The sequence below is a fragment of the Cupressus sempervirens genome, chromosome 3 (assembly GCF_028749045.1).
Source record: "Cupressus sempervirens isolate cs-2001-9-10 chromosome 3, ASM2874904v1, whole genome shotgun sequence".
Classification (NCBI taxonomy): Eukaryota; Viridiplantae; Streptophyta; class Pinopsida; order Cupressales; family Cupressaceae; genus Cupressus; species Cupressus sempervirens.
The window spans coordinates 823172121-823194739 of NC_143120.1; the positions used below are offsets into that span (position 1 = coordinate 823172121).

Consider the following 22619-nt stretch of genomic DNA (forward strand, 5'->3'; position numbering starts at 1 on the left):
TTATTTATTCGCTAGTTAGTTTGCACACCAACTGTTTGTAAAAATGTCAGTTGGTTGTAGGTGTACATTTCTCATGCTTAGATCATATATATGCACTAAATATTGTCAAAATTAGTAGCACACTCATGTTAGGCCATTCTATAGTCCATTTGGAGTCTTCTAACACAAGTTTTTCATTGATGCAAATTGAAAAAGAGTCATTTAAAGCCAGCTGAAATACTATATCAGTCATACGTCCCTTGCATAAGAATTGTTTGATGAAATTACTTGAGCTTTCATCAGCATTTTTTTGAGGGCAAATTTGAGGTGGGTTATTACAGTGGTATCAGAGCTTGCTTGCAAAGTGTTTGACGAAATGTCAAACAACTGAAGTATAAAGATTTTTTGGTGTTTGAAGAAGTTATAACCTATTGAGGTTATTACAAATTCATATGCCAAATTTGTGTTACTTTGAGAGTCAAAGTCTAATTTGTTCTAGAAGCCAAAGTCAAAGTCCCCTAGGTGTCCCCAAGTCTCCGAGACGTTTTTGAGACGAGGACGGCTGAAAATATACCAAGGACGCATCCTCGAGTAACACTGTTGGTTTCATTACTGGCAAGAGCGACGAGTATTTATCGACAATATTAGGGCGTATGATTTTCAATGATTCTAGAAACAAGTAAATTGTTAATAAATTGTATCACTGCCCGCCAAAGCGTAATTATCTTCGCATCCACAAAATATGGATATTTAATACTCAAGTTTTATAAATTTTTCCACTCATAGATTGTATTGAGAATATATTTTGAGATATTTGATGATGGAAGAAAATTATCCTAAGAGAGTATTTGGATTTTGATTTATTTGATTGAATCTTATTTGGTACTTTTTTTAGTTCTGTTGTAGGTTTGATGAGCATATATGGAAGAAGAATGGATTTACCAGTGTCACATTTTGTTAACATAAAGTCACCAAGAAGCTCTCAATCAAATACCAATCACTGAAGCAGTTGCTATTGAATTGTGGAAATTTAGAGGACATTGAAGTTATGGATAAATCTAGGAATACAAGTGTGTTAAATTCAAGACGAATGAGTATAAATCACATGTCTCTGTCATATCCATGTTTTAAGATAGAATTTTAATAATAATTAGATAATACAGTGTTAGTAAATAAATAATGATAATAAAGTTATATTAAATAAATAATGATAATAAAGTTATATTAAAACTAATACTAAAATATAAAAATAGAAAATTATTGTTATTTAATCTATATTATCAATAAAATAATATGTAGTATGATATTTTAAATAATTAAAAAATAATAAAATCAAAATGAATAAATAAAGAAATTAAATTAAATACAAGAGACAATATTCTAGAAAGTAAGTTAACTTTCTGAATAGAATTTAATAATAAATAATATAACATAGAATAATATAAAATAACTAAATGTAATGAAAAGTCGAGATATTTAACAAATAGACATGACTAATTAAAATTAAGATATAAAAAGGAGGAGAGTTTATTTTATTTAGAAAGGGAGAAAAAGAGGAGATAGGAGTTCAAAAAGGAAAAATGGAAGAGGAGAGCAACATGAAGAAATTAAGGAAATGACTTTCTAAAAAGATATCAATGATATTGAAAGGATGTAAACCTTCGAAAGGGTCATAATTATGAATAGTTGCAACTCTTCAAAAATGTTGTAATTATAAAATATTGGAACTTTTTCGAAAGAATTTTAGTTATGAAGTGTTGTCACTTTGCGAAAGGATTATAACCATGAAGTCTTGTGACTTTTCAAAGGAATTGTATTATGAAAGGTTGTGACTCTTGAAAAAGAAGAAACAAAAATATATATTTTATTCTTTCCTTGTAATTAGAAAAGGAAGAATTTTATAAAGTAAATATAGACTTTAGATGATCCGGAAGGACTAATTCATTGAAGGGCCTACTAATGATAGCGCCACATGGACCAAGCAAAGAGGAAGGTAAGAAAGGTATGTTTATGGATTATATTTGTTTAATTATGTTTATAAATTTATTTATATTAATGAATCATACTTGTGGATAATTTATACATATATATATGCATATGTAAAGATGTAATTTGAAATGAATAATACACATGGCTTAATGGTTAATGGTTTAAGATCACGTGAGTCCCTTTTTAGGGAAGAGAGTGATCTTACTATGGTTAATAGCTAAAGATCAAGAGAGTTCCTTTTTAGGGAAACTTTCATTGCATTCAAAATCAAAATTGATCGGCTATAAGTATCTTGGGCTTAAGTGATTTGTTTAGAATCAGGTGCGCCCGCCTTGGCCTAGTAGAGCCAAAAGTGCAGAAGATCAAACTGATTGGTCTTATTAAGTTAGGTTCAACTGATTGGATATCCCAGCATAGAATTGGCTAGACTCATAGGATTCTAATCTATGATTTTGGGAACCAACAAAGATGACATAGATGAGAACGAGGACATTGCAGCCACTTTACCTATGACATCGGTAGTGGCGTTTCAGCAAGCCACATTGCCAATCAAATCACTTGCACAACTTCCTTCCATAACTCCACCTAGTAGAGTCGCATGCTCACTTACGACACCACCAGATAAAGTAAGTTCATAGATAGCAACAATGGGAGTAGAGGTGTCACCTCTAGAGAGAGAAAACAAACAGGAGGTCTTACATAGTGCCAAATGAGGGCGTGCTACTAGTTGAGGGTGTCAAGTGGGAAAGTACATGCCACCATCAATTCCTAGTTGTAATTGTTGGGAGTTCCATTGGAAGTCCCACTAGTCGAGTCCAAGGGACTCGTAATGGAACCAAGGACAATGAAGGAGGGTATTAAGGATGAAGCAAGTTATAGTGAGGTTCAATTGATAGCAAAGGGGTGGGAGGAGCACTTACAATAGACAGTGGAACCCAACCTTGGAGAGTCCATTCCAATTATAACAGCACAAACGCTAATTCCAACATCACATTCGATAGAGGCATTGTTAGGCGAGTGGGAGGGCATTGTGATATTACTAGACAAGTTGAATCCACATGATCCCATAAATGCACTCCAAGGCTATGACCACCAGTTGTAAGCCATGTCTCTTTTTATGACCAAGTACGAGTTGTCACTCGGGATCTAAACATCAGCCAAGACCCTTTGGTGGTGAATGAGGCTAAGAAGCTACTTCGGTTTATGCAGGTAGAATGCCACAAGGAGTTTGCTCAATGTTTCACAGCCAAGTGGCCACAGGTAGAGATGGAGGAGATGATGGCTACCTGGCAACCTCCATTACCGCAAGTTTGCAATCGTCATGGTCATGTGTGTTGCATACCATGGAGATGTATTTTTGAGAGCTGCTATTACAACATAACCATTTCACCATGGCATTGGATGAGACAAGAAGAGAAAGGAATAAGGTCACCTAACAAATAAAACAAGAGGGCCTATGTGTAATTGTCTCGGGAACATTCCCAAGTGACTACATTGCAAAGCACGGTTGTAAAACTACATGAGCAATTAGCACAAAGAGACTTCTCGCTGCAAGTAAAATATACTGAGTTGGGAATCATGCAGAAAGGCGTGAAAGGGAAGGATGCAAAGCATGACAAGGCAAAGAAGCAAGTAACAAAGCCAACCAACATAGTCAAAGTTGTTGGTTTGTGGTGATTTCCCAAGCAAATATTGTACGCTCACCAATTATCAAGTAGGTTCAATCGATAGCAGAGAGGCAAAAGGAGCACTTACAATAGACATCAAAACCCAGCCTTGGAGAGTCCATTCCAATTCCAACAGCACATTCAATGGAGGCATCATCAAGCAAGTGGGAAGAAATTGTGATATTACTGGAAGTTGAACACACTTGATCCCATCAACACACTCCAGAGGTATGGCCACTTGTTCGAAGACATGTCTCCTTTTATGACCAAGTAGGAGTTGTCACTTGAGATCTCGACATCGGCTAAGACCCTTCGATGTACGTGGCTGAGAAGCTACTTCAGTGCATGTAGGTTGAATGCCACAAGGAGTTTGCTTAATGTTTCACAACCAAGTGGCCATACATAGAGATGGACGAGATGACGACTACTTGGTGGCCTCCACCACTACAAGTTGGCAATCATCATAGTCATGTGCTTTGCATACTATGGAGATGTATTTTTGAGAGCTACTATTATGACATAACCATCTCACCATTGCATTGGATGAGTCAAGAAGAGAAAGGAATAAGGTCACCTAACAAATAAAATAGGAGGGTCTGCATGCAATTGGCTCAAGAACATTCCCAAGTGACTACATTGGAGTGCACGGTTGCAAAACTACATGAGAAATTAGCACAAAGGGACTTCTCGCTGCAAGTAAAAAATACTAGGTTGGGAGTCCTGCATAAAGGCATGAAAGGGAAGGATCCAAAGCATGAGAAGGCAAAGAAGGAAGTAACAAAGGCGGCCAACATAGGGAAAGTTTTTCGTTCATGGTGACTGCTTAAGCAAGTATTGTGCACTCACCAAGTATCATGGAAAAAAATTGCTTACCTCGTGAAGTGTTTTTGGTTAACTCATCACATACTTCCCTTGGTTAACTCGTCAAGCATTTTTAGGGTTAACTTGTTAACCGACATTGGTAAACTGCCTAAAAGGCCTATTATAAAGAAGTGGTGGTGTAATGTGAAAGTATCATAATGTATTTTGCTCTTCGTTGGATGATAAAAATAAGTGGATAGATGTTTCTTTGGTGGATGTAGCTCATCTTAGGTGAACCACATTGAATCTCGGTGTTATTTATTTTTCTAGAAAGGATGAATCAGATAACTATGTATGCATGCATGTATACCTGAACTGATATACATGCATACACACAAAATCATATATATGATCTAACTAACTATCCTTTCCATCAGCGATCTTACTGTGCATATTTTGCCAAGTATGAAATCTATGATTATCTCTTGGAATCATGCATTACCTTGCAAATTGATCAAGCATTGATAGAGTATATAATCATTTCTTCATACAGATCGATTATGATTTGTTATCCAAACAAATACTAATGAGATTAGTGCTAAAATTAGTTAACTGCTAACACTCGTTTAGGACCAAGGCTTTTGGAAACAATTAATATTGAACAGGCATATCTTTTTATACTGATAAAACCTTGATCGCCCTTTGGTAGGGCTATACATATGGATAGAATCGCAACAGATAGGCACCATTGAAAATCATAAATAGTACTATCTCTAGCGTCGAATGAAAGAAGAGAGAAAAATATAATCTTCAGAATTTATATCTCAAATTTAAACATTAATTTAGTGCATACACAATTGTGATAGTTGATACCTGCACAATAAGACAATAAAGATCAGTATTTTGGAAGTTAATTAAATTATAGTCTACTACTAAGATTACCAGTGCATTTACATGGTATTAGAGCTAAGTTAGGAAGATCAAAGGTAAACTTGAGAAATCGGACTACCTACTTGGATAGTCTTGTCAGACTTCCATCACTCAGAATTACAAATCCAATCAGATTTGAGGATCGCCTTGAGGGTGCCAACAACTTCATAGCATGCAAATTGACAATCATGATGATATTAGATGAGAATAAAGTAGATTCCTAAGTAAAAGATAAACGGACAGAACCTGAGGATGAACCAGAAAAATCCTAATGGATCGAAAATAACTAGAAAGCTATGAAATTGATAGTGGATTCTATGAGAGACCACATAGTACCTACACTGGCAAAGCAAACAACTGCATACCTCATGTTAAAATCTCTAGAGAGCACCTTTGAGATAAATAATACAGGTAGAACCATTGCACTCAAAACAGAGTTGAATCACATAAGTATGAATAAAGGAGAACCTGTTAATGCTTTCTTCATGAGAATAATAAAATTAAGGGATCAACTATCAAACATCGGATATAAGATAGAAAGCAAAGAATTACCCCTAATAGCTCTAAGCAAACTACCCAATTCTTGGGCGTCATTCAAACATAGAACTAGTGCAAGGTCAAAACTCCCTAAGTTAGACAGCATAAGATCCGACTATCTACAAGAAGAAGCTAGGCAATTACCAAAATGAATCAAACAAAAACCCATAAATGAAGACTTTAATGTTCAGAATACCAACAATCATAAGGGAAGAAGAATTTCAAAAGAAAGAAAAATATTCATGGAAAGGGCAAGCAAAGGACAAATGCTTCACAAGTCCAATGTTTTAGATGTGATGAATCCATATGGACATATGTTGCCAAATGCCTTGATAGACTTAAGAAACAAGCATCCTATGTTGAAGTTAGAAAAAAAAATCCAGAAGAAGATCTTATGAAATTCCTATTATATTCAGCACTCTCAAATCATGTATCAAATAAAGTCAATACTTGGGTGATTGATAGTGGGTCATCTAGACATATCATCGGATTCCGAGAACACCTAGATACTATGGTTGAAGGAATTGAGGAAAGAGGTAACCATTGGAGATGATTCAACACATCTTGTAAAAGGAGTGGGGACCTATAACATCAAATTAGATTCAAGCATCACTATTCAACTACAAGATGTACTATTTGTACCAAGAATTAAAAGAAACCTAGTATTTATATCTACCCTAGAAGATAATGGATATAGAGTCACTTTCATGGATCGAAAAGTCTTGGCATGATGAAAGAATGTTACTTTTAAGAAGGCTAAAACTATAGGTATAAGACATGGATACCTATACAAACTCTGCACTGAGTCAAAACAAGCACTAATTCATGAAACCTATGACTCCGACGAAATTCGGCATAAAAGATTCGGGCATATACACTTTTGAGCCCTAACATCTAGAGAAAATTTAGTGATAGGACTTCCCATACTAAATGCAATCCATAATGGGACATGTATGAGGTGTGCTTTAGGGAAGAACACTAAAGGATCCTTCCAAAATTGTTTAAGCAAAACTAAAAATGCATTGGAATTAGTCCACTCAAACTTATGTGGACCTATGTCAACCCCATCTATGAAAGGGTCTCTATATTATTATTGTGGATGATTTCTCCAAATAGACCTCGATCAATGTCTTGAAATGTAAAGACTTAAAAGAGATTCTTAAGAAATTCAGAGAATTCAAGGCCCTAACAAAGAACTCATCTGGAAAGAAAGTTAAAACCTTGCAAACTGACAATGGGAAAGAATTCACTACAAAAATCTTTAAAGAATTTTGTATTACTGTCTGGATTAGGAGGGAGTTCACTATATCCTATAATCCTCAACAAAATGGGGTGGCTAAGAGGAAAAACAAAACCATTGTGGAGGCTACAAAGTCAATGATGTATGACCAAAATCTTGATACTTTTGGGCAGAAGCTTCAAGAACAATTGTCTACATACACAATAGACATCCTCACTCACATCTTAACAATAAAACACCATAAGAGGCCTTTACCAAAATAAAACCTGATATAAGCCATCTTAGGATATTTGGGTGTCCTATATACATACATGTACCTAAAGACAAAAGGACAAAATTAGAACCTTTTGGGAGAAAAGGGATTTTTGTAGGTTACATTGAAACTTCTAAAGACTACAAGATATACCTACCTGAACAAGGCCAAGTAGATTTGAGCAGAGATGTCAATTTCAAGGAAAGACATTGCCTTCAAGATGTCAAATAGCTCAGATGAGTTGGAAATTCAGGACTCGCCTAAGAACATGGAGGAAGCACCTACTTCTAAGCCTCAAAGGGGGCAACCAGAAGAAACCTCTAATGAGAATAAAACTGAACCCAAAATTTAGAGTGAGAAAAATTAAAATATTAACAAAAGGAAACAACCACTTTTGGCTAGAAAGGTTGTTGAGAAAACAGAAAACATTGTTGCACCAAAAGGCACTTTTAGAGAGAGTAAAAGGTCTAACATATTATCAAACTACATGGCTCTAATGAACAAGATTATAAACTCAGAACCTACTAGTGTAATTGAAGCTCTTAAAACTTGACGGTTGTGTGATTCATGATGTAGCATCCCATGTATACAAATTTTAAAAGCCCTGTATGGACTCAAAAAGGCTCCTAGAGCCTGGTACAAGAGAATTGAAAGCTACCTTACAAGACTAGTTTTCTCTATGAATGATGCAGATCCTAATATCTCTACTGGTACGAGAAAATTGACAGCTACCATACAGGACTAGGTTTCTCTAAGAATGATGTAGATCCTAATCTCTACTGGTACGAGAGAATTGACAGCTACCTTACTGAACTAGGTTTCTCTAAGAATGATGCAAATTCTAATCTCTACTTTAAAATTATTAAAGGTGACATGTTAATATTAATATATGTTGATGACATGTTGATTACACAAGATCATCTCATTGCTCAATGCAAGAAGGACTTGGCTTCAAAATTTGATATGAAGGATTTGGGTATCCTACACTACTTTCTAGGATTGGAAGTTTGGTAGCAACTTGATGGTATCCTTCTAAATCAAGGAAAATATACCGTTGATGTTCTAAAAAGATTTAAAATGCTAAACTGTAGGCCTATGTCCACACCCATGGAAATGAACTTACATAAGTTGAAAGAGACAGCAGTTGAATCGAGATTTGTGGATCCTACCCTCTATAGACAAATTATTATATCTATGATGTACTTGTTTAAAACACGACCTAACATTTTCTATGCAACGAATGCGTTGAATCAATTTATGTGTGAACCACGTCAAATACACCTTGTTCCTACTAAACACATATTGAGGTACCTACAAGATACTATTGGATATGGGCTCAAATATAAGAATGTTGATCTAGACTTACATGGATACTCAAATAAATATTGGGCCGGAAGTGTGACTGATTGAAAGAGCACATCTAGATGATGTTTTAGTTTGAGATCAGCCATGATCTCTTGGATAAGCAAGAAGTTGTCTTCCGTAGCACAAAGTTCTACGGAAAGAAAAATACATTGCAGTTGCCATGGAAGCTAGAGATGCGGAATGGCTTGAAAAGTTGATTGTGGGATGATTATTTGGAAAATTCTTGAAACCTACCACTATCCACTGTGGCAATCAAAATTGCATCAAGCTCTCAGTGAATCTTGGTTTCCATGATCGATCCAAGCATATAGAGATCCCTTATCACTACATGAGAGATATGGTAGAAAGGAAAGCAATTCAGTTGGAATATATTTGTACAAATGATCAAACAACAAACGACCTTACTAAACCTCTCCCCAGAGTTAAAGTGGATTACTTCATAAAGAAACTTGGCGAGTTGAAATGTAATTCGTTGAGACTAATCTCAAAATTTGTTCTATATGTACTAATATATACATTAAAGATGTTTAATGTGTAAACTCTTTTGTCATATGTGTGAATCTATGACTTTATCGACCCCCCCTGTGTATATTACTAAAAGGTGACGATCTTTACGATAATGTACAAATGTATTCAACATTGTAAGGTGGTTAATTTACAATGTTTGCTATCATGACAAGTATCATGTTGACTTGATATTCATTGACCGTCTTGATGGTTAATATCTCTTGGACAAACTAATCAATATCATGCTGACTTGATATCTGTTGTAGATCAATTTGGTCTTAATGATATAAGCATGGACATTATGTGACGTAATGTCTGTGGACATGACATAACATGTTATGGTAGACATCATGCGACGTGGTGTTAGTGCACATATCATAACTAAAATATACAAGAATCATGCTGACTTGATATTTTGTATTCTCCTTGATATCACATGTTAGGTGATATCTAAACCTATTCATACCTTGTTGTCTTCCCTAGCTAAAAGAAAGTGTTAAAATTGAAGAGCACGGGATTATACTAAGAGGGGGGTGAATCAATATAATAATGATTTTAACAAATTTAAACTTTTTATCCAAATAACTTTAAATGTTGAAATAAATACTTATGCACATGAACACGATGACACAAGATATATGTGGAAACAGAATGCGGGAGAAAACCACAACAATAAATGCTTTTGTATAAACTTTGTTTTTTTGCAATGTAGTGTAGGCTTCGACCTACTAGAGGCTACGACGACCTCTATGTTTATGAGCACAAACCCACTAGAAGCTCTGAGCCCCACACTTCCCAGGCACCGACCTACTAGAAGCACCAAACCCCACTACTTGTCTTTGTGAGCACCAATCCACTGCACACAAACTTCTTTCCACCTTTGCAAAGTTGTTTACTCCATTGATGATGGATGCTTGATTAATATTTTAATACTCTTCATACCTTTGCTTCAAGTTTGCACATTCTTTCTCCCTTGATTTGCATCTGTGTACTCTTCTATATCAGTATATATATTTTATTTATATCTGCATAAGTAATTCCTATATATCTGCCCCAATCTGCATGATATTACATGTCCTTGTGCTTCTTTTTATTTCACTCTCCACATAAAATTCATGGCCTCATACTTCTTACTAATATATATATATCTATATATATATATATATATATATATATATATATATATATATATATATATATATATTCATTTACCAGTCTTCAACTTCTTTACTCCTTTTTATTTTACTCTTATCCATGGTTCTGCTCTTACACACCCATTTTACTTTGATATATATCTTCCATATCTAACACTTCTCTTTCCCCTCATTCCATTATTTATATCATATAGCTTATATCTCTTGAATAGACATAACCATATTCACACCTTTTATGATGGCATCTTTTGATTTATTAATTAATTTAATTCCATTAACATTAGCAAATCGTATCTCCTTAGTATTTTTAATAAACCTTAAATTTGGCTTATCCGGCTTACTAAACAAAACCTCTTTGACTATTTATCAGTACTGTACATTGACTATGTGTATCATTTTGAGTATCGCTGACTATATTATTTACTTCTATATAACTTGCGCAACTTCCTTGTAAGCATTGACTGATTGTGTCTCATATACGTTGTGTGTTTATTTTCTTCATCATGACTTGACAACTTCATTAGTCACTCCTTGTCGATAGCCAACCATTGACATAGCGAGTGTTTATCATAGAGCCTTTACCATACAGAAAAATTGATTCGAACCCTTTTATGTGCTATCTTTTCCAAGGCTTGGCTTCTATCACCGTCACTGTGTATGGTTTTGTCTTTACCAAGTGAGAGCCACTAGTTTTTTGTAGCTTGCACATTATCAATGCCCTTTTATTTTCCACATCACTGCTTGTATTAGATTGTAATCATTGAATTCCCATTTTATTAATTCTTTGATAACATATCATTGTACATTTTCGTCTCCACGAACCTTTAACATATGCATTCAACATTATGCTCAACGTTGTTTATGTGTAACCTGATAAATACTCTTCATTTCTAGATTTTATGAATTGCAAAAATCTGATGCAGATGTCTTTATCGCACCTTCCAAACTCAACAGACGTGTCTTCTATTGTAATGTTCCTAAACAGTTTTGGAGATGTTCCCAAAAGTTATGGAAAATTTCCCGAACGATTTCGAAGGTGCTCCTGTGTTGTGTAGCTACTGCTTGTGTTGTGCAGCCACTTTCCCGAACGGTTTCGGAGATGCTCCCATGCTGCGCGACCTCAATCTATGCTGCATGGCCTCAGTTGCCCGTGTTGTGCGACCACTTTGCCCATGCTATGCGACCACTTTCCCAAACAATTTCGGAGATGCTCCCAATGATTTCTGCTCTGATACCACTGTAATGTTCCTGACCTCTGTGGGATGCGACAAACAAGTAGAAGGTTCCTAATTTCTGTTGTGTGTGTAACAATGAAGTTCGGATACACTAGAACTAGGGCCGTATGGTAATGTTGGTTATGGAGGGGAGTACGGACATCTTGGAGGCCATATGGTGGAAGATAAAGTGGTTGTATGGTGGACACTTGCATGTCGTACAGTGGCAACAAGGTGGTCGTACGATAGAAATAGGGTGGTCGCACGATGTAGACATGATAGCCATACGGTAGAAGTTGTGGTTGTACGGTGGATACAAGGGGTGTGGGAAGCCGTACAAGGACATCGTACGGTTGGGCTGAAGAGGACCGTACTATCAATGGATACCGCACAGGAGGAGGGTGAATGTCACACGGGATGTAATATGGAACTTGCAAATAATAGATGGGACAATAAAATGCAAGGAAAAAAAAACACAAAATGCTTATGAAATACTTTATTCATTCAACACAAGAGAATTTGATAATCATGACTTCATCAACTTGCAAGATAATAGTGCTCCGATTTGCTAGATCTAAGCAAAGTGCTACAGGCGACGAAATAGGGTGAGGGTTGAATCCCACCGAAATTGGAAGAGCCAAATAGGGAAGATCTTTCACTTCTGAAATGGCGAACAATAGAGAATCCCAACTGGAATTTGCAGTACAAGAAATAATCCAAATTGCATACCCAAAGACTACCTACAGACCGTACTTAAATACCCATCGGAAAACTTTTCGAGGGTGGACAAAGATAGCCGATGGCGACACAAACTACGGAAACAAAATAAAAATGGGTCTGAGATATATTAAATCTATCGGAACCACAAATACAAATATTAACTTGAGCCCCATCTTAATTAATTAAAGTAACTAATTAAAAGTCCTTATATTATTTAAATTTTGGGACTAGTTAATTAATTAATTTAATTTTAATTATTACATTAAAATTTGGGGACATGACATCTATGGATGACATGGATTTTGCTTGCCGTAAACATGCTTCCTTCTGGACTTTGTCATGTCTTTTCTTTCTCATTGTATCTTCCATCGAGATTATATGTATCGCTTCCTATGTCATTTCTTTTCTCCGTCAAAAACTAAGACTCCGCCATGTGTGGTTGATTTATTCGCTTCTATATCCGAACTTGCGTTCTTCTCCTATTTTCGATATTGTGAAGACACTTTGCCAATATAATAATCCATGGTGAAGGCTGACTTGGCATAATACTACTTTTAATTGCCTAATTAATTCAAGATCTTTATCACAGCTTGGACATCTTCCAATTCCTTGACTAAATCTCTTTATTGCTATCAGATCTTCACCAATCTGGAAACTCCTAAACCATGTTTCATTTTTACTGCTGCTATATGGAGCCACATCTTTCACTATCACTTCATACTCCTCAATGATTATCATGTTTGAGGATTAACATCAAAATAGTTGCTAGCTGTCGCTGGGTACTTATCACCAGGTTTGCACAAGGCTTTGGAGTCCTCTCTTCCATTTATCATTACGTGGATTCTTCAGATCTTTATTGTCCAATGAATCTTTTTTTCATCGGGCTTTCTCTACGCATATCACTGCATATAGTGTCTAATACAATTTCCTTTATATTGTGCGTGGATGTTTAAGTTATTCGCTTATGAAGTTCCTCCTTAGTTCTTTATCACTTATTGCTGCATAAAGGAATGTTCTTGTTTTTGCAAGTATTTCTTTTACCAAACCCAACAGCATGTGTATTTGAATTTTTTTTGTCTTTTGTATCATGATTAAAGTTTATATCTTTAATTTAAACTTTAACATCTTGTATCTATCTCTTTACTGTCCATTAGGCTTTTCTTTTAATGACGTCTTCTTTGTACCTTTGACATTGATGACCTTTATAGTCTTGCTCATGCTCATGAGATCATTTGACATCAATGACAATATTTCCATTAAAAATATGATAGCATCGGTCAGTACGAAAGTATGAATCTGATAACTGTGTATGCATGCATGTATACCAGTTTACCATACAAACTCAACATGCATACACACACAATCATATACAAGATCTAACTATCCTTTCCATCAGCGATCTGACTCTGCACATATTGCTAAGTATGAAATCTGTGATTATCTCTTGGAATCGTACATTACCTTGCAATTCAATCAAGCATTGATTATATAAAATCAAGCATTGATCGAGTATATGATCATTGCTTTATACAGATCGATTATGATTGGTTATCCAAACAAACACTAATGCGATCAGTGTTAAAATTAGTAAACTGCTAACACCCGATTAGGATCAGGGCTTTTGGAAACAATTCATATCGAACCATCATCTCTCTTTATACTGATCAGGCATGACCGCCCTTTGGTAGGGCTATACATATGGATAGAATCGCAAGAGATAGGCACCATTGAAAATCATAAATAGTACTATCTCTGCCATCGAACTTCAGAAAAAAGCAAAATATAATCTTCACAATTCATATCTCAAATCTGACCACTAATTTAGTGCATATAAAATTGTAATTGTTGATACCTGCACAATAAGACAATCAAGATCAGTATTCTAGAAGTTGATTAAGTGATGGTCTGCTACTAAGATTACCAGCACATTTACATGTATCTTCTTTATTTCTGTATTATCTTGATATTGTTTATTGCTCATATCTGTGTAAACTCTGACAAAGCATCTTGAAAACAAGAGATGGTAACCATACAAAATATTTTATATTTAAATATATTATATTTATCTATAATAATAATATGTATTTTATTTTTGTTTGTTTTAAACTACTATGCTTTTTATTTCATACATATAATTTTTATCTATTTTTATATTGAAAAAATCAACCCTCAAAAATGGATTGAACCCTAGAACTGAAACCTGGACTGGTAACTTAGATCTCTAGAGATGATGTGAAACCTATGCACTTGGAGCTAAATACAAATAATAGGAAAGGAAAATGGATGGTGGAGAATTCAGTTGGGAAGGAACTCAATTAGTCAACCAACAAAAAGGGGCGGTGCTATGACTAGCAATCAAACAATATCATTGAAGAAAACAAGAAGGAAACTAAGAATATCATGATTTTATACCTTCATATCAGGAGATGAGGAAATACAATGGAAGATATAGAGGCCAATTGGACATGGGAGTTGGTTAAGATAGTTTATCCTACTCCTCTTTCCTACCATCAGATTAAAGCTAATGATTTAATGCCATATGACTATGCCAAAGCAGAAGAACTTGCATTCATTGCAAATTGTAAATCTCAAGAACAAAATACTTGTCTTTATGTGCACTGCACAATTCATTTTCATGTTTCAATCAAATAGGCAATAATGATAAAACAAGAACTAGTGTAATGGATCGGTGATGAAAGATACAATCTTTTAATTTTTTCTATCATATCTTGTGGTTAGAATATGGTTGGGACTAAAGAAGAGTGATTTTGCAGGTGTCCGCAAAGTAGATGCTTAAACAATTAACTTTAATTTGAGAAATTTATGCCAATATTATTTTCCCCGTTTGGTTACTTAGCAACAATTAGCAGTTAGCATCTCAGCCACCAAATTTGCCAGAGATGTGCTCAAGGCTGAATACAAATAATAGAGCAAGGGCATTTACTCTCTCAGAGAGAATATAACTAGCTAAGATGGAAGGCAGAAACTTTCAGTGGAAGGGAGATCAATGTAACTTATTGAAGCAATTCAAAAGTGTCAGAGCAATTAATGACAGATAAAACAATGCCATTTGTGAAAACAAGATTAAAACCTATGTTACCAGGGGATGAGTCTCCAGCCCTAAGCCTCGAGTTTGAAAACCGTTGTTAATCTAATGGCAAGACATATTGTCAATTAGTGCCAAAACACTTAGTCATTATGGGAACTCAATAGTGACCGAGCTACCAGACAACAATGCTGGCCTAGTATGAATGAAGCTGTGTCAACCGAGTTGATAATTCCCACCGAGCTGTAGTGTCAACCGAGTTGACAATATCTACCGAGCTCCAATGTGAACCGAGTCAGCAGAGTATTTTTGTTCCAAGATGATAATCAAGCTGGCAAAGCAGTGTGAACCGAGTCAATAGTGTCTACCAAGTGATCTGTATGAACGAAGCATCTAGTATTAACCGAGTGCCAGAGTTAGACAAGGTGACAGTGTTGGCCGAGTATCTTCAGTATCACCCGAGTAAGCTATTGAACCCGAGTTATAGCACTGAGCCGACTTCGTAATTGTTTTTGGAACTATGTGTATTGTAGCCAACCTATAATGAAATTATTTGGATGGATATAAGTATGAGGTATTTTGTTTATCCAATGAAAGATATATATGTGATGAACTAAGAGTTGAAGAACACTGTATACAAGTGAATATGGAAGAGCAGAATATTTAGAAGGCTACAAGCAGCATAAGGAAAGGTAGAAACTCATCTATCATAGTCAGGTGATCAGTTTACTTCAAAGGATCTTCATCAACAATTAGAGTTGCATATCAGAGATCAATTCACTGATTCATCCTAATAGGTGCATCAGTCCTAAATCCTTTAACAGGGTGGACCTAATAGTCCTTTGCAAAAACTCCTAATAGAGTACATAATTGTATTGTTAAATCCTTTCACAAGGTGTACCTAGTAGTCCTTATTACTCTTAACTAAGTAGATCACCAGAAAATCCATTGATTCATCCTAACAAGTGCATCAGTCCTAAATCCTTTAACAAGGTGGACCTAACAATCCTTTGCAGAAACTCCTAACAGAGTACATAATTAATTGTATTGTTAAATCCTTTCACAAGGTGGACCTAGCAGTCCTTATTACTCTTAACCGAGTAGATCACCAGAAGTGATCAATTGTAAGCCTTAATAGGCCAACTTTATTACTACAGTAGTGAAGCATTGTGGGTGTCATCCCCACCCCAGTTTTACCTTCTATTTGGAGGGTTTTTGGGTTACCAAATATTGTGTTATGGTGCTGTTACTTTATTTCTTTATGCAAGTAGATTAGATAACATAACAAAGCGGATTAAGTGATTGAAGTTTAAGTGGTTCCTATTCACCCCCCCCCCCCCCCCCCCCGGCAATCACCTAGCTTGCATTTCATTTCCAACAACCGTCCCTATTTCAAGGACTTGGGGACGGCCAGAAACATTTCCAAGCCATCCCCACTCAAGCAAGGAAATCGAAAACCTGTCCCTGAAACTTCGAAAATGGTCAATGTGTTTCCAGATGGTGTTGACTGTCCTAGGGACTCCATAGCCGTTTCATGTCCGTCCTCGGACTGCTTGAAGTTTCCAATTTTAAAATAATATTTAACTCAAAAAAAATTAATAAATGGTGATTTTCAGCCTATTCACAAGCCCCACATTAAAATAATAAAATATGTTAATATAACGCATGTTGAGAGTTTAATTTTTTGGAAGCCATTACAAATTTAGCATCCAACTATGACTGAAAATTCAAACTTCAACTTTTGTTCAACAAACCAGACCTGAAAATGATTGTAAATCAGACTTCGATTTGATATTCATATTGCAGACCTGGAAATGACTGTTGTTGGGTTGAAGAATACTCAGATTGTTTTCAGCTTTGATAATTCTCTGGTAGCAGCAATAATTGCCCAGAAATAAATTGTTGTAGCTGATATTTGCCCAAACAAGATGGCTGCTACCCGTCTAATAAGATTCAGCACAACAAATTCAGTGTTCCTCCAAAACCCACAAGAAAGGGCTCTACGGTCTAAACATATTGCCCATCTATGGCAGATTGATTCTCTCATTTGATGTCATCCTATGCTCCAATTCTTAGACTCTAGTATTCTTAGACGATGATTTGATTTGATGCTATGTTCTATGCTGATTTGATGAATGAAATTGATTATTTTAAGTTATGATGCTATGATGAATGTGATAATGTTATGTAATTCTGAAATTCATGAATATATATATATATATATATATATATATATATATATATATAGCCATTCCCTATTTCAGCCAAAACAAAACCCGTCCCGGAAACCCATTTCCTCGTCCCCTCGTTCCAGAAACTCGGGGTAACATGGATTAAAACTGAGAATATCATGATTTTATACTGAAATTTCAGGAGAAAAGAATATGCAATGGCAGATCTGGAAGCCAACTGGGCAGCGGAAAAGATGAACAAGATAATTTATACTAATCCTTTTCCATCCATAGTGCCTTTTTGTGTTCGAATCAAACAGGTGAGAATTATAAAACAAGAAATAATGTGATCGATAAATGTTTAAAGACACCTGCTTTTATTTTGCTGACGTTTCACAGTCAAAAAATGATTAAAGTTGAAGAACGGAGAATTTACTATACATAGCAGGGCAGATGTTTATACTTGATTTTTGAAGTTCATGTCATTTTTATTTTCCTAATTTATTTAGTTAACAAAAAATGCAAGTTTGCATCTCTGCGAACAAATTTCCAGGTCAAGAGTTCCTTAACAACAAGTAGCTTTTGTGTCAAAAACATCATTACTCTCCAGACATTTAGATAAACAAGGGAATGAAGAATTATAATTTGCAGACTCAAAACCTGCAGAACAGTCTGAGCAGAGGATACTACCTATTTTCTCACTACCTACATATACTCTCAACACTTATTGATGGACTTTCACAATCCTAGCAATTACATATATATATATATATATATATATTCCACACAGACACTTTCTAATGCATGTATTTACTATTGACAACCCATAGCATTGTTTATCTTCTTGACTAGTTTGGCATATTAAATGGCGATTCTAACCATTATATTAGTCCTCTAAACAATTTGCAATAAGTCATCATGGTTAGGACGAAGAATGCATTAATGGAAGGGTTTTATCATTAAAGGTTTTATTTATTGCAGTTTAATAATAAACGTAAACACCTTTATTATAAATAACTCATACAAACATTTGAAAAAGCAAAAAGCATTACCTGTCTCAGAAAACTAGATGCATTGCTTTTCTTCTCATCTTCACATTTCAGCCTTCTGTCAGTCCCTACTTTGTCAGATGCTTTTCCATCCTGATCCATCAATCCCTCCTTTTTAGATATGTTTATTATGTTTGCATGAGATTTCTGCTTGAGCTCTCCATATACATTCTTCCTTGGGCATTTTACAGTGCAGTTGGCATCAGTATTGTCTGAGCTGACACTAATATCACCCATAGCAGCTGACATCTTTGACCTCAGATTAATATTTTGTTGAGAACCCTGTACAGAAGGAACATCGACATTGACAACGCCAAAAGCTTCTCCTGCTTCAACCTTAGGAGCCATTTTAACCCTTTTGGCAGATGCCCCACAATTTACAGAAAGACTTGACTTGTCATCCAGCTCTACTAGGTCACAGTCTTCCTTTTCCAACACTAGAAAATTACCACGAATCCTAGACTTATTACCTTTTTTAACAGAAGGAAACCTTGGTTCTTTACTTTGTACCATTGGAAGTTTACCATCAGTACAACCTATAGCTCGATTTGCAGGAGTTATCAATTCAATAGTTGAAGGACAAGATAAAGACTTTCCTCGCTCAGCTGCAAGAATGGAGGATAATGATTTTTGAGGCTCAGACAATCCCATATCTGAAGAGATCTGACTACGAAAAAACTGGCCAAACAAATGGAGTTCATAATAAAACACATTAGGTACATTTCAATTGGACTCCAGTAAGATCCAGAAATCAAAATCATAATAAGCTACATAAACGAAATCAGTATTTCACATATAGCAACTTACCAAAGGTGCTGTTGTTTTTTGCCCGAAAATTCCTGTATTGTTGTGGTGGTCAGGCTGTTGTCTCTTACTTCCAAATCCTGGATGTAATTCAATTAAAATGTCAACAAAAGATAATATTTTATGGCATGACTGACAAAGCACATAATATTTATGATAAAATGGTATGATATATCTATCAAAAAAAAACCCTAACAGAAGAATTTCATCCAGCAATGCCTACAACCCAAAAATCCAAATGATCAAGATAATAAATTCCTATGGACTGTAAAGCCTTCTTTAGAGGACCTTAACAATTGATCAGAACTGAAAACAAGTAATTAGATAACAATCAACTTGAAAAACTGTAATCCACTAAACAGATGTGGTGTTTGAAACATATTACTCTTCGTCAAGTGAGAATCTAGACAAAAGAGAAGAAAGAGTATTACTGGATGATAAACCAATATTCAACAATAATGCAGAATAGCACAAAAAATTAAAAACTGCAATGAAACTTAGAAGACCAAGGAAGCCTAAACCAAATGCCACAGATTCAACTTCTTGGAAAACAAAGTTTGTCTGTATAGGTTCTCTCATATGGATAAGCCCTATGAGGAAATCCAGGGGAATTAGCAAAACTAGAATTACAATACAAATTTAACAATGTACCCTTGAAACAAAATGCTAATTCAAAAAAGCAAGATTAATGTTGCATTGAAACCAGTCACAACCTACATGGATATCAGTGAAGAAAGGATGATGAAACATAATAACCAGACTGAAAAAAGTACCTTGAACAAGAAATGAACAATCTTTGATTAAGAACACCTTGCAGTAATCTATAGAAGTGAAGTGTGGAAACATTGCCTCCATAATGATAAATTAAAAGTGAACCCTAAATGCTTTAAAAAAAATTCAAAAGAAAGAAAACTAACAAATAGTTAATAGTAATGCCAGTGATACACAGATACACAACCCCAGGTCTTTTCTGGGTATCACTATAATGCCCCCAAATTACAAATGCCTGAACTTTGCCCTAGGTCACATATTTTAGTTGAAACAAGTAGGGTTAGAGATTCCTTTCACTTTGATTGAGGTCCTGCAAAGGGAATTGCATAAGCCACAAAATGATTAAAATAGGTTGGACAGCAAGTAACTTAATGACCTCAAGAAGAGGAAACCATGCTTCCATTGCAGAGAGCCTTGGGATCCCTCACATTAATGTCATATAAAGACAAAGGCCAAACAGTCAAGTTACTTTTGGGATCCCTCACATTAATCTCATAACCACTTCAACTTAATAAATCCATAATCTGATCACATGAATAGTTATTAAACTATCATCCATCGATATTGGAGGTTGCTATGATATTTGTCATCTCTTGAAATTACACCCTCATTAAAGTTGACAATAATTTAACATTTCAAGAGAACAATGGAAACACTTCTAAGCTGTGGGTGAACTATAGAAGAAGTGAATCTCCGCATAGGCCGGCTCCTAGCTTTCTCACACTGCAAAACTATTGATTTTCTAGGAAAAGGGGAGAAAGAAGATAGCTTAACAAGAAAGATGAACTTGAAAACTAAAACTAAACCTTAAACAAAGGTGAACAGCTTTGTAAAGATACTTAATCTCAAATGCAAAGAAAGAAAAGTCACAACTTATTATGGACTTTTTTTGCATAAATATTTCATTAACAGGTATGAATGATGCAAACACTATTAAGGAAAGATGATTTTCACAAGTTAGCATTCAAAACACCTCTACAACACAATTAATAACCTACACTAAAAGTCACTTGCAGAAAGATGAAGGTAAGTGAGACAGAAACTACAAAACAAAATGCTTTAAAAGAAAAAAATCTGTATTTCGTGTTTCATCAATCACATGACATACTAAATGCAATAATGAGTAGGATGAAGAACTCTGCAAATGGAATAAGACTTGTTGAATATATTGTTTTTCAATGAAAATGAGTTACAGAGAAAATGATGCCAAAAGACTAAGGATAAAGAAATGACAATCACTAAGTCCTCTCAAATCACTAATCAGAACTGAACTAAAATGAGTTCAAAACTCACTTGAAACATCTCCAACAACCCCTAGGGTCAAATGCCAAAAAAAAGCCTAGAAACTTCGACAATAAAGTTCCACCCCTGAAAAATATCCACTAAGTCATAAACACCCTTATGACTCACTCTAAACTGTCCACAAAACACTCCAACTGGCCATGAAGACTTCTTAACTGACAAGACCAGGTCAAATTCGACCTATAGTCTCCTATATCCCCTCAATATGTCTTCAAACTGACTCATGATTCACAACATCTCAATAGAACCAAAATACACATGTCCTTTTATCTTTTAATGCATTTAAAAAAATGACAAACATATTTAAATGGTTTATAAATACCATTAAATAGTTTGTTTTTACAATGTGATAATACATTAAAAGACACGACTTATGATAATTCCTAGGACTAAGGTATTAAAAACCTCCCCACACGGCAAAAACAAAGACTTGGCTAAAATAGATAAAAATCCCATCCAAATTCCTCGGATTTCAAAACTTATGAAATTCGACTTGGGGGCACATTTTATCAATATCGAGTTGCAAAACTCAACTCATTTTGTCTTTCATAAAAGATAGAGAAGCTTCCTCGGCTAGGGTTTGAGGAAAATATTGCAGCACATTTCCATGAGATGGAGATACGCAAGGTTCAGCAGCTGAATACTCTTGTTTTGTCTTGTTGGTGTAAATAAGTATTTACTTATTACATATACTTAAGTTTACTTAGGTTTATGCATTATTTAATTATTTTGCATTATTTTATTATTTTTATTTGTGAGACACTTAGGAGTTTGCACACCTTGTTGAGTTGTCATGTAGACAACACAGGAGTACGCAACTCTATTTTAGCACATGGTGTCTACAACACTGTTTTGCGTGTCACACCCTTGTAGGCTTATCCTCTCATCACCGCACTTACTTTCGTGCTTAATGGAGGATAACCCATATCTACTGGACATGTGCTTGGTTGTGTGACTTATCATGTAGTTGATTACGATGCATTCTAGATGTATCTCAGAGGCCTTTATATACAAGCACTCCTAGTGTACTTTTACATGACATTACATTGCATGAATTATGACATATTGAATACATTGTCATTCTGATCATACTCTCTCTCTTTGGTCTACTGTGTGCTTG

General features: G+C 35.2%; 1 protein-coding gene across 2 annotated transcripts in view; it reads right to left on the reverse strand.

Annotated features, from left to right (window-relative positions):
* LOC149569312 (RAD3-like DNA-binding helicase protein) overlaps positions 1-22619 on the reverse strand; it is a 266529-nt gene that overhangs the window by 79390 nt on the left and 164520 nt on the right. For both annotated transcript variants that reach the window (XM_089822038.1, XM_089822037.1), the window contains exons 22-23: positions 19430-19506; positions 18626-19300 (exon numbers count right to left, since the gene is read on the reverse strand). In XM_089822038.1, coding sequence (XP_089678164.1) covers positions 18626-19300; positions 19430-19506 — 752 coding nt within the window. The remainder of the gene's footprint in view (positions 1-18625; positions 19301-19429; positions 19507-22619) is intronic.